The sequence below is a fragment of the Podarcis liolepis genome (assembly GCF_965112155.1).
Source record: "Podarcis liolepis genome assembly, chromosome: 3".
Taxonomy (NCBI): Eukaryota; Metazoa; Chordata; class Lepidosauria; order Squamata; family Lacertidae; genus Podarcis; species Podarcis liolepis.
In genome coordinates this window covers 91981996-91994370 of record NC_139557.1, presented here as the reverse complement: position 1 = coordinate 91994370, position 12375 = coordinate 91981996, and the positions used below count along the sequence as shown (strand labels likewise).

Below are 12375 nucleotides of genomic sequence, written 5' to 3'. Positions count from 1 at the left end.
CTGAAGAAACATATTCCTGAAATCTTTTACTCAAAGAAAACCCCGTAAACCACCTTAAAAGCAAACATGCATTTTAAAAATGCATTTAAAATATCTCAGCTATGTCACAAAATGTCATAAAGAAATCTACCCAATCCATCCAAAATTATTTCAATTAGACTTAAGTTTGCGACCAGCGTTCTCTAGTCTAGAATCCCAACACTGGCTTAATCTTTTTCACCAACATGGTTCTGAAAGAGCAGCAATTGTACACATAGCTAGTGCTGCATAAATTCTCAACTCTCCTTTTAATAAGTTGAGAAAGCTTAAACGACAGCTGTATCTCAATGGCAGAAATGATTAACTCTCTGCTGAAGTCACCAGCACACGAAATTGATATACGGTTAAAGAGAGCCAAAATAAATCTCTCTTTCACGTGTAAATTACTTTGCTCTCTTGTCTACTCTTTCCCTTACATTTTTTCACTATATTAAAGATTCCTCAAAATTTTCTCCTATGTAACTTAGATAACTAAATATTATAACTTCAACCTCAAAAACTAAAAGCATATGCTAGGCTATCATTGTTTGGAATGATGGGGAGAGAAAAATGCCATAATGTACTAAGACTACTGCTGAGCAGAACTCCAATGTGAAACACTTCAACTCTTATTTTCACTAGAAGTGTTCTTAAGCAGGCATTCAATAAAGAAACAAAATTAAAATCCAGATTCAGCATCTATTATCTAGTGATAAGCTATTTCCCATTCAGTCTTCCTGTTCTAGGTTAACAGCTGTAGTTCTACACAAAAGCAGCTGTATCACTATATAACAATGGTTCTCAAACCATGACCACCACAGCATGCTGGTGAGTCTTAGTAGGTTGCCAGTCCTATATACTCTTCAGGAGTAAACTGAACACAGTAGAACTAAGCTCTGAACAAATATGCACAGCATCAGACTGCCTGTGAAGGATTCCCAGGACCCATGGTAGGATCCAATGTCTTGTTTCTGATCTGTACAAGCATAAGATTAAATGACTCTGAACCACACTCTGGGGCCCCACAATAAGAGATGCAATCTGAGAACAGATTAGTAACAGGAGAAATAGCACTAGAAAATGGAAAGAAAAAAAAAGAGTGGTTTTATAACACCTTTTTATACTCCAATATCCTTACAGATACAAAGAAACGTATTTTACAGTATGGGTAATTCTTTAGTGACCAATGTAACATTTGTAAGCTTCTTTACACACACATATATATAAAACTTTAGGCACAGCACATAATATTTACTCTGATAAACATTAAACTGTTTGTTAGCTGCCTTGATCTGCCCTACAAAAATAATCAAGTAAATGCTTTCTTTTTAAAGAGAAAGGTAAAGGGACCCATGACCATTAGGTCCAGTTGCGGACGACTCTGGTGTTGCGACCCTATCTCGCTTTATTTGCTGAGGGAGCCGGTGTACAGCTTCTGGGTCATGTGGCCAGCATGACTAAGCCGCTTCTGACGAACCAGAGCAGCACACGGAAACGCCGTTTACCTTCCCGCCAGAGCGATACCTATTTATCTACTTGCACTTTGACATGCTTTCAAACTGCTAGGTTGGCAGAAGCAGGGACCAAACAACGGGAGCTCACCCCCTCGCGGGGATTCGAACCGCCGACCTTCTGATCAGAAAGCATAACTTGGATAAGTGTTTTATCTTAAATTATGGATATTTTTTTCATCTGTGGTAATATATATGTTTCATAGGCAAGTGTTGAATACATGTCACACTTCAGGTTATTTTACTCACGTGTAAAATACCATTTCGAAAAACTGTTGCTTGGGAAATTATCCTTAAAGTGATATGAAAATGAAAAAGGAGTCTGTAAGGTGACGTTTTCAGGGAATTATCCAGTGCTCCAAGTATCTGCTGTTTGTGCATTTATAAAAATATTCTGTTGTCCTTTTTCTCATGCAATGGAAACCCATTTACCAATGGCAACACTTTAACTTTCTGCTTTTCACAGCTGCATCACCAGTTGGAAATATATAGAAGATTTTTTTTTAATGTAATACGATACAAATAAAATTGAAGCTTTGACTTAAAATTTAAGTGAGAAAAATCCATGCAAGAATTCAGAGATCTGCTTCAGCCACAACATTAATCCATAGTTTAAAATGAACTTTGGTTGAATGCACGCAAGTGCTTTGCTCCTCCCCAAGGCCTCACTATGTTGCATGGGAAGAAGTCAGGTACATGCATTTTCCCAAGCCCTATTTATTTTTGCCCCACCCACCACTGGTATGTGGGCCCTGGAAGGTTGGGGAAGTTCCAATCCATCTCTCAGTCTGAAATAGTTTCCCCACCAATGTTCAGTATAATTTGGAAAATACTACACAATTTAATACAAACATGTCACTGAGATCATCAACAACTGGAAGAACTAATTTCATTATCAGACAACCCATCTCAATTTATAAATTCAGTATTGAATTTGATCCCACTTTCAGCACATTTTTGAGGAACAAGTAAGCTACTCTATATAACAATATACCAGCCATAAATTTCACTTCAGCATTCATACTTGAATAAGTGATTTATACAAGAAACCAAATCAGATCATAAACTCTTCCATGCATACCCTAACCAAGTTGGGATGCCAGAGTTATTCAGTGTAGTTTTTCCATCTACAGTTGTTTTGGACAGAAAATACATTCCTGTACAGCTGTGATCATGAAAAAACAACTATATTTTAGGATTTTTTAAATAAAAAAAACCCTCAAATAGAATGATCTTATCTTCCAATTTAATTCCAACTCCGCAGCCAAACCACAGTCTCACTCAAAATGCCAAGAAAACCATGAGTTTAGTTGATACACTATTTATTTAAAACTTTGTTTCTAGCAAGCAAGGATGATTACAATCAGAATTGTGATCACAAACTCATTATGTCTAAAATATCAAGAGCCAATATTAACTGAAAAGGCAGAGTTCAATCTCCAAGGACAACAGCCGCTGTGATGATGGGGATGAATTATTTAATTCTATATGTGCAAATGTGAATAAATACCAAACTCCACTTATAAAGGCTGGCAAGCTCCCAATTTTTATGGCTACCCTCCTTGTGTTTACAAAGGTAATCAGAAAAACCTTTCTGGAATGTTGAACAGTCTCCCTGCTGCCAGGCACAGCTGGAAGAAGTGCTACTGTGTACTCATGCAGGCCTATGAGTCAGGGCAAACTGGTCACTGAACTGCTTATGCAAGCAAAATCATAAAGTGAGCATAGGCCAAATATCTGCCTCAGAAAAATGTTACTGAAACCATTAGCTGCAGGCAGTCACACAACTGTATCCTGTCTTAACAAGCCAGGATTCGCGTGGGCTGCATAAAAGCACATGGAGCCCCTTCGCTGCCACTTCGCTCCTCTCTTCATGCTAGTGGTGACACGAATCTGGTAGCTGCAGTTAAACCACAGCTTCCCACTACATGCAAACATGGACCATGGTTTCCAAACAAGCCAGATTCACAATCCAATTTGAAATCTCCGAGATCCTTTTTGAGAAGGGGACACCAGACTGCACACAGCATTCCAAATGAGGTACAGAGGCATCAGCAAAGAAGGAATGAACCACACCTCCCTCAAACGTGTAGACTAATGGATAATGTAAATGTGGATGTTTGTGTAGACAAGCATTGTTTGCTCCTTATTTTCTGATAAGTATGAAATGGAACATAAAAAGCAGAAACAGAACTAGTGATGAGTTAAAATGTCAAACAGCCAGGACTTACCAGTCACCTGTTTTCTTAGTTTTTCGATTTCTTCTTTTAAGCTTTTAATTTCTAAATCTTTGCTTGCTGTTAATGGACCATCTACAGTTGAATAATGCAGGGCCTGGATTGTTTGTGTGGACTCTTTTTTAAAAAAAAAAGGGAGGGAAAGAGACACTTGTGAGAGACTGCATCCACAAGTTTCAATCCAGTTACTGAGCATATAGGAGTTACTGGACCTTGAGACCTCGCATAAAATACTGCCCAAGAAATACCCAAGGCAGTGTCTGTGGCCTGGTAGCTGTCAAAAACACATATCATCTGTTTCACATGCAGTGAAGAAAAATAATCTTTAAAGGATCAATAAACATTTTCCTCACTCAAGATAGCTTGGACTTTCCCCTTTTTTGAGAGCAAGAAAACAGCCCTATTCCCCTTGAGTGACCGGGAACATTAGGAACATGTGCATGAAACTGTCCAGATGTTCCCATGTTACAGGAACAAAGGATGGACAACCTGAAGTAAAAATAAGACCAAGTAACAGCGTTTGCACTGAACGTATAAAACAAGTACTGTTTATGCCTGTTTAATGTGAAATCATGGTTCCTTATGTCTAGCAAAACAAATGATGCAATTAATTCTTCAAATCCTTTGTCACTTTATCATGATATATATTAAGGTTTCTGCTAATGCCTCCTTTTCTTTTTTCACTTTCCTCCCTCTCTTGGAGTTTCACAAGTTTTGGTGGGAAGTCCTTTTCTTCTCTATACAGGACGCTCCCAACCAAACAGGGGTTATGTTCCAGGGATAGCATGCAAAGCCCAAATCATGCATGGTCAAAACACATTGTGTTCAATGGTGGTTGCGATTGCCTAAGTCCCTTTTCCCTAAGTCATTTATAGATATTTTTGAAAAATCATAAGACTACTAGTTCTTCAACTGGCTTCCAATGATCATTTTTACTAAGCTGTGACTATGGCAAATTTGGTAAGTTATTACTCATGTTATATATGGGTAATATATTCATTTTATCCAATGAATATATTAAATGAATTTAATTCAAGTAAATGATTAAAGATCCTTCTTATAGGAATACCTTGTAGTTTTCTGCTAAGTTCAAGTTTTTCCTGCTCCAGGCGCTTTATTCGCCTCTCATATGCTTCTGTTGCTAAGGTATCCTCAAGTGTCCTTTGAACGTTGGCATCGAGATCCATAGCCCGTTGCCCAGCTGCATATCTTAGACTACTGCGGTCTGAAAGGACACTGCGAAGATAGAAACATGAAAAAGCCAACTTACTCATTATTCCAGCAGTTCAACTATTTTATCACATTACGATAATTTAATTCGTTTTTTAAAAAACTGCATGCAACATTTGCAAATTACTCTAAAATACAGGCATCATACACATTTTTTAAAAAAGTGGTACAGGTTCTGCCTATTTCACACATTATGTAGTGGCAAACTTTGATTTGCCGCTCCATGTATTCACAACAGCAGTCACACCAGTCATGGCATCCTGAAGAATGCACCTGTATGGTACAGTGTTTCCAAACACTGCTGAAAACACATTACATTCTTAAACTTGGGTACAACCTACACACACTGACCCAAGAGAAAGTTCCACTGAATTTAATGGAGCTTACTTCTGAAATCGTCCTGTATAGGACTGCAATATTAAAAACATTTTATGTGTACATCTAAATAATGTAGTGAATGACGTGACCTACTATGTAGGCTCTGCCCTATGAGTGCAAGCCACATTGTGTCATCAGATGATCAGTTCTCCGCATAGCTAAATAAATTGTGCCTGAACATTTTGTTGTGTCATTATGATCCAGCGAACTACTATTTCTCACTTCACTGAAGAAAGAAAGCAATACCTAGCCTCTTATTATATTTGTATTCAGCCATTGTTCAAGCAATAGGAAGGAAACAGAAATATTTTACATGTTTACATTTGAATTGGAGGAGAAATATGTCTGTTATCAACATTGCATTAGAATGCATGCTTTGTGTGACAACTGTAAATAAGATAAACTTGCCTTTTCCTAGATTAAAGTATACAAAGTCTCTTGAAAACCCAAGGCTTCTACTCACCAGCTACTTGTATATGTGAATCCTACAAAGGGCAGATGATGGCCAGAAAATGCAGTATGTGTTGGTGGGGGCATTGTCTCCTGTCGGACAAAAGCAAGTTAAATTTGATGTCATTAGTTTGCAAAAGCTGATATATTACATCTGAATCAACTGAGCACTCTTCCAGGGCAAACAGCAAATAGCCTTAGGATATAAATTAATAACAGTACCTTTCCCCTGTTCTTGGTGGTTGCAATGTTACCATCCAGGAGCTGAAAAAAGCACCATAGAATTGATGCAGCTGTCTTTCCTGGGCCTTTATGATACTGCAGTCCCCTTTCTAGCCCAGGGCTTCTCATTCCCGGTAGCACTCAACAATCAAAAGTAGAGAGGTAGATTGCGAAAAAGCAGCCTGAAGACTGCATGTCAATGGGGAGTAGTGGGACCAACTTTATGGAACTCTCTCCCAACAGAAATCAGGCAAGTACCTGCTACGTTTCAGGTGCCTTGTTAAATTTTTTAATTCCAGGAGGAATGGAATCCCAGAGAATGGGACTCTGATGTTTAAATTACTAATGTTTGATATACGTTTCATATTTTGTATGTTCTGATTTTATTTTATTTTGTAAGCTGCTTTGGGACCCAGATGGTGAAATGAAGTACACATTTTTTTAAATATGCTATATATGCTATATGCTTTCTCTCCTGGGAAGGCAGACAAGCTTTTTTAAAAAACTCATTGTTATTTTAAGCCTCCTTTGCAAGTCAGCATGCAACTAACACACCATAAAAACAAATTTTAAAAAACAAACAGAAAGCCCCCTCAATTATGGTTTATTTTGTACTTCTTTCGGCTATAAAAACAGTAAGGTATCTTCTTGAAATCTAAAGTAATCTGATATAAATGCTGTATTTTGGGCGTATTCAGTCCAAAAAATGGGAATGGAAGATCAAAGTTTGCAGAAGTTGCTCTGGAGTAACTTACAGAATTCTTTAAACAATCATCATCTACATCAAAATTTGATGTATCCGTTGGACTGCTAACTTCAGGGATGTAAGGTGCTTCGCAGTTTCGAATGTTATCCCAGTCAATCCCGGAAAAAAATGGGTGGCCTTTAAAGTCTTCTATTCCATTCTGCCCAAGTCTATGCTCTCTGCTACAAATGAGTCTTCGAATTAGGTCCTTGGCGTTTTCAGACACATCCGTCATTTGGACAGGAAACTGAAACCTCTCCTTAAAGAAAAAAAGATGGGAGAATTAGGATCATACTGTGAAATAAAATAAAACAAAACAGTTCAGTGTTATAAATAGAACAGTGCCATATTTCCTAGTATTTCTATGGCAATTTCTTTATAATTGAACCAAGACAACAACACATGGTCCACTCACTAATGTATGTGTTTATAAATGCAGCCTCAGTGGCTAGTAGGACTTCTTAAAGGAAAAACAGTGGCAGTATCTTTAATTCATTTCTACTGCTATTATTTTACAGTTAAATATGTTAATTTTGTCAAGCAAACAGCACTCCATTACTCAATGAATTATCCAATCACTTTCCAATAATGTTACACAGCCAAAATATATTCATATGTAGTGATTTCCTGCTTGGCAGGGGGTTGGACTCGATGGTCCTTGTGGTCTCTTCCAACTCTATGATTCTATGATTCTATGATTATAGGACTTCCACTAGGTCCAAGCTAAAAATATCATTATAAAGTAAAACCTGAACATCTGAGGTCAACAAAGACAGTACTCTAAGCATTGAAGCAGCTAAAAGCCAAGCCTATAGTTTATTGAAGCTAATATATTCTCAATGTTAACATCTTAAGGACAATAAAGCACTGAGCAGAATTGCTGGTCAACTGTTCACAAATACTGCCCCACTCACTTTGTGGTTCATTATCTTTCCATATGTCTCCACCAGGGATTCTGCATAAAAGGGTGTTTCACCATAAAGCATTTCATACATGCAAACACCAAGGGACCACCAGTCACATTCAGGACCGTACTTTCCTTTCCCATCTTCCATGGCTTGCAGGATTTCTGGAGAGATATAATCTGGTGTTCCAACTGCCACTGAAGACTGAACCTGAAGAGACAATAAATTCTATTACTAAAATGATCTCTAATATTATGTGTGTTTCTGTACTGTTGTGAATATATATATTTCTGATTTGATACTGCTACTGAGGACCCGAATGGTTATGCCCCTTGTCACACGACGGAGAACCTATCAAATCTACGCTTCAGGTAAGATCAATCATTCTTTTCATGTGGTGATTTGCCCAAGGAGATGAAAATAAAGGAAGTAGCTTGACAGCAGGCCATGGGAATGTTACAGGCAAGACAAGTCTTTAATAAAACATTTCCCCCCCATTACAATATTTATTCTTATTTAGTTCCCAACACTTGAAGTGAAATGCTGTGTGTGTCTGTATTCCTATAGTCTTGTACTGTATTTCTTCCAGACAATGTCAAACATTTTAGGAGTCTTCCATGCCAATGAATCTTTTCATTAATGTCAATCGGTCCACTTTGAGTAAAATTTAATTGGATACCCCAAATTCTGTAAGATTCTGCATTTAAAAAGATACAGCAAATAAGCTTCACTTCTCCTGGCATGTATTTATTTTACAGATATACTGTATATAATTACAGATAGCTATAATGAATGAAATAGACAGAGGACTGAAGTAATGAAATTTATTAAACATTAATGGACAATAATGGTGAAAAGTGAATCAATCTAATCAATTAGTCACCCAGATAAAATGTGTAATTACATTACCATAAAACTATAATTTTTACAGAGGTACCGTATATATTAAGAAATATATCAGATAAATTATCAAATATATTATCAAAAATTGTAGTGGCAGACTAGGGACAGAAATGAAGGTGACTAAAACTATATTTTAGGTTTGTTTTTATTATTATTATTTACCGTTCCATCTTCCATCAGTTTCAGACAAGAACCAAAATCTGCTAACCGAATATGTCCATTCATATCCATCAGGATGTTGTCTGGTTTGATGTCCCTGTAAAAGAAATTTATTTGAGTCATTCCATGTTGTTTTTCATTATATTGAGACAAGTGCAATAAAACATTTTGCATTCAAAATTATTTGTGTATCATTTTGGAGACAAATGAGACTAAAACGTATTTCTCTGAGGGGTCATCATCTGATTAAAGAAATCTTAGGTCAATTAATTATATAGCATTGTATCAATTAATACATCATCAATTTAAATGTGCACTGAATTTTTCATATGACGTTAAAACAACAGTTCTGAACAACTTTTTTATTTTTTGAAAAAAGATGATACTTGCATGTGTCACAATAAGCATAACCTTAGAAGGAGCAATCCTTCAGAAGTCACCTGCAGTTCCATAAATGCTTTATTTTTATTTTTTTAAAGTAAAACGTTAAATAAAATTTGCTGCACAATTAATTGGAAGCATCCTTCCGGTTGATCAGAGCTATGGCAAAGAGGTTCTTCCCACATGTTTCTAAGCAGAAAAACATGTACCGTATTTTTTGCACCATAACACTCACTTTTTTCCTCCTAGAAAGTAAGGGGAAATGTCTGTGCGTCTTATGGAGTGAATGCCTGCGGGTGGCGGGGGGGATCTGCTGCAGTCGTGAGCAGAGGATCCATGGTTCCCCTTCCTTCCCTCCTCCATGGTTACAAAGCATGGATCCACATGGATCCTCAGGATTTTTGCATTGGGCTACTCCAAACTCACTGTCAGATCACATGTCTGTGGCCACAGCATGAACCACAAAAATCATATATCCACTATTTCGTTTAGAATATTTTTTTTCTTGTTTTCCTCCTCTAAAAACTACGTGCGTGTTATGGTCTGGTGCGTGTTATAGAGCGAAAAATACGGTAATTGATTGGACTGCCCTTCAAAGCAATCCCAGGATGAAACCTTGCACCCCAATTGTTATTATGAGGGCTAACTAGCTTTCACTGTATTGGCCTAGAAAAGGCCGCCTTGAAATGCAGTCTGAGCATGCTCAGAGCTGTTCCCTAAAGCCACGCCCATACCTCAAAGGACAGTCATTGCAAATAGCCAGGAGAAAGGTGTGGTTGCAAGTTTGAGAAGTTTGTTTTTTAAATTAATATTTATTAAGAGAAAATTATGGTAGAGACAGCATCTTTCTATACTGCTTACTTTTTGCTTAATCATTTGCAGTTATTTTGATGTTTTGCATTACTGTTTTTCTCTGTTTAAAAATGCTGTGTGTGTTTGGCTTCTGTGAGAACAAGATGCTGGACTAGATGGGACTAGATAGGCTCTGCTGTGGTGATTATACAATGTACAATAGGCAGGAGAGAGACTGTTTACTGTGATTATTCCTTATTTATCAGAAATAATCCACCTCAGAAATTTTACATATTTATAAATACTCCATCAAGGAAATACAGAATCGTTACTCTTTGGTTATCTCAAGCAGAGTTTTCCAGACTTTTCATGTTGGTGACACACTTTTTAGACATGCATCAATTCGCAACACAGTAATTCAGTTTTAATAGCAAATCAGAGCTTAAATTAACCCCTTTCCGAGAGTTTGTGTAACACACCGACACCCTAAAGTGTCACAACACACAGTTTGGAAAGCTCTGATTTCAGGTAAAACACATGCTGATTGATACTAGCATGGGAAAAATATGTGATATTACATATGTAACTTTTGGCAAAATATTATATTATTAAATAAAATTTGTTCCTAAAGCATGTACTTTTCTTAATACTAAATTCTTCTGACCAGACTTTATTCTGAAAATAGTGAAGTATCTGCTTTATGGTATCTGGCTTTCTTTATGAATTTAAAATGCTAACAAAGCAAGCAATAACACACAACGGGATATACATTCACCAGCCAACATACGCACGCCTTGGGCGTGCTCAGTTACTGGTGTTTATTCATGAAAATACACACACACACACTGTACAAATCTTGGCCAGGGAATGCATGCCTCGTCATGTTTCACTGCACTTACAAAATAGTCTCTTGAAAAAATACCCTAGTTTAATATACAAAAGGGAAAGGGAGGGAAGTATAAGGAGAAGTTTTGTTAGATGCAGGTTATATATAGACATTCCTATAATTCTAGCTACATATATGTTCACTTTTATTGCACCCATATCCATAATGGATAATTGATTCAAAAGTTGTGGCTTATTTATAATTGTTCCTACCAGAAAAAACTGACTCAAAAAAACACAGGGGTGCTTTCAAGTACGTTTTACACAGAGTACACCTATTGGAATTAATAGACCTAATTTAGTCATATTAAATAATTTCAATGGGTCTACTCTGCATAAAACTTAGTTGAATATCAAGTCTGATTATAAATCCATTTGTCTGGTAACAATGAGCATAAGAATTGAGTGAGGTAGATAATGTACATAACTTTTTAATCCCTTACCAGTGACCTGGAAGATTGTGCCCAGCAGGGGAAATGTACATGTATCTTGAGTTAGAGAAACTAACATACACAAACCACTTCCTAATAATTTGTCGTATTTGTCCTGTACCTTTACACATTTCTAGATGTCATCACATACCATGAAATGCAAAGTCTTCCCAACAGTTAGCATCCCTTGCTCCATCCTGCTACACTTCCCTAGTTTCAGAATCAAGATCTCTCCTCTGAATGCCCAGAAAAAAATGTTCAGCCTACTTCCCCTACTGCCCCCTGTTGCCATCGCACTGGTTTTACACTATGGTTGTTGTTTTTTTATGCCTCCTCACACTGCCCCACAGGGGCCTGGGACTTGTCTACACTGGCGGAGGAAGAGGCGGGCAGGGGGAGCGCACCGCCCCCGGCAGCATGATCCCAGTGGGGTTCCATTGTGTCTGCCCCCCGCCCGCGCTGGGCGCCCTGCCGGCGGCGCACCCCGCCCTGGGACGTGTGCCAGCCCCGCCCCTGCCTGCTCTCTGCCCCCGGTGCCGGAGCATGAAGCCCCGCCACTGCTTGTCTATCCATTCCCAACAGCAAGGGCAGGCGGACTGGCTGGCTGGGTTCCTTCGCCCGCTTGCTTGCTTACTCTGAGGCTGCCTCAGCTCCTGGCAACCAGCACAGCCTGGTCAGCCCCAGAGGACCATTTGCCTGTGGAGCTTATAGCCAGAGGCTGCTGCAACAAACAGCTGTGAAAACCTTTGGGAAGCAGAGGTGTGAGAGGGCATCAGAGGAAGGAGGGAAGGAAAGAGGGACAGAGGTCAGTGTTGCCCGTGGCATCCTTGACTGTTTTCTAATTCTCATTTAGATTTTATCATCAGGTAGGGCAATGCACTGCAAAATTCAACCACCACGTCAACTCAATGAATACTGATTAGGCCATGTGAAAACCATACTGTTTGATAAAAGAGGGGTGGTGCTATTGTAACCAAAATTCATTCTGAGGAAACAGGTTGAATTTAAGAACTGCAGGAAGCACCAAGGGAAATTAGTAAACATGTTACCAGCTGATCCAATTTGTAAAGCTCAAGGAGTAGACAATTGTAAGGAAATAAAATAAATAATCTTCAGCTGAAACATGAC

At 38.1% G+C, this 12375-nt stretch overlaps 1 protein-coding gene across 6 annotated transcripts in view; it reads right to left on the bottom strand.

The window, feature by feature from the left end:
* CDC42BPA (CDC42 binding protein kinase alpha) overlaps nt 1–12375 on the bottom strand; it is a 153650-nt gene that overhangs the window by 67921 nt on the left and 73354 nt on the right. For all 6 annotated transcript variants that reach the window (XR_014524283.1, XR_014524284.1, XM_083496013.1 and 3 more), the window contains exons 6-11: nt 8762–8855; nt 7706–7906; nt 6802–7050; nt 5838–5917; nt 4836–5002; nt 3761–3883 (exon numbers count right to left, since the gene is read on the bottom strand). Coding sequence is in view for 4 of the 6 variants with exons in the window: in XM_083496013.1 (XP_083352139.1) it covers nt 3761–3883; nt 4836–5002; nt 5838–5917; nt 6802–7050; nt 7706–7906; nt 8762–8855 (914 nt within the window). In the remaining 2 variants the exon portion in view is untranslated. The remainder of the gene's footprint in view (nt 1–3760; nt 3884–4835; nt 5003–5837; nt 5918–6801; nt 7051–7705; nt 7907–8761; nt 8856–12375) is intronic.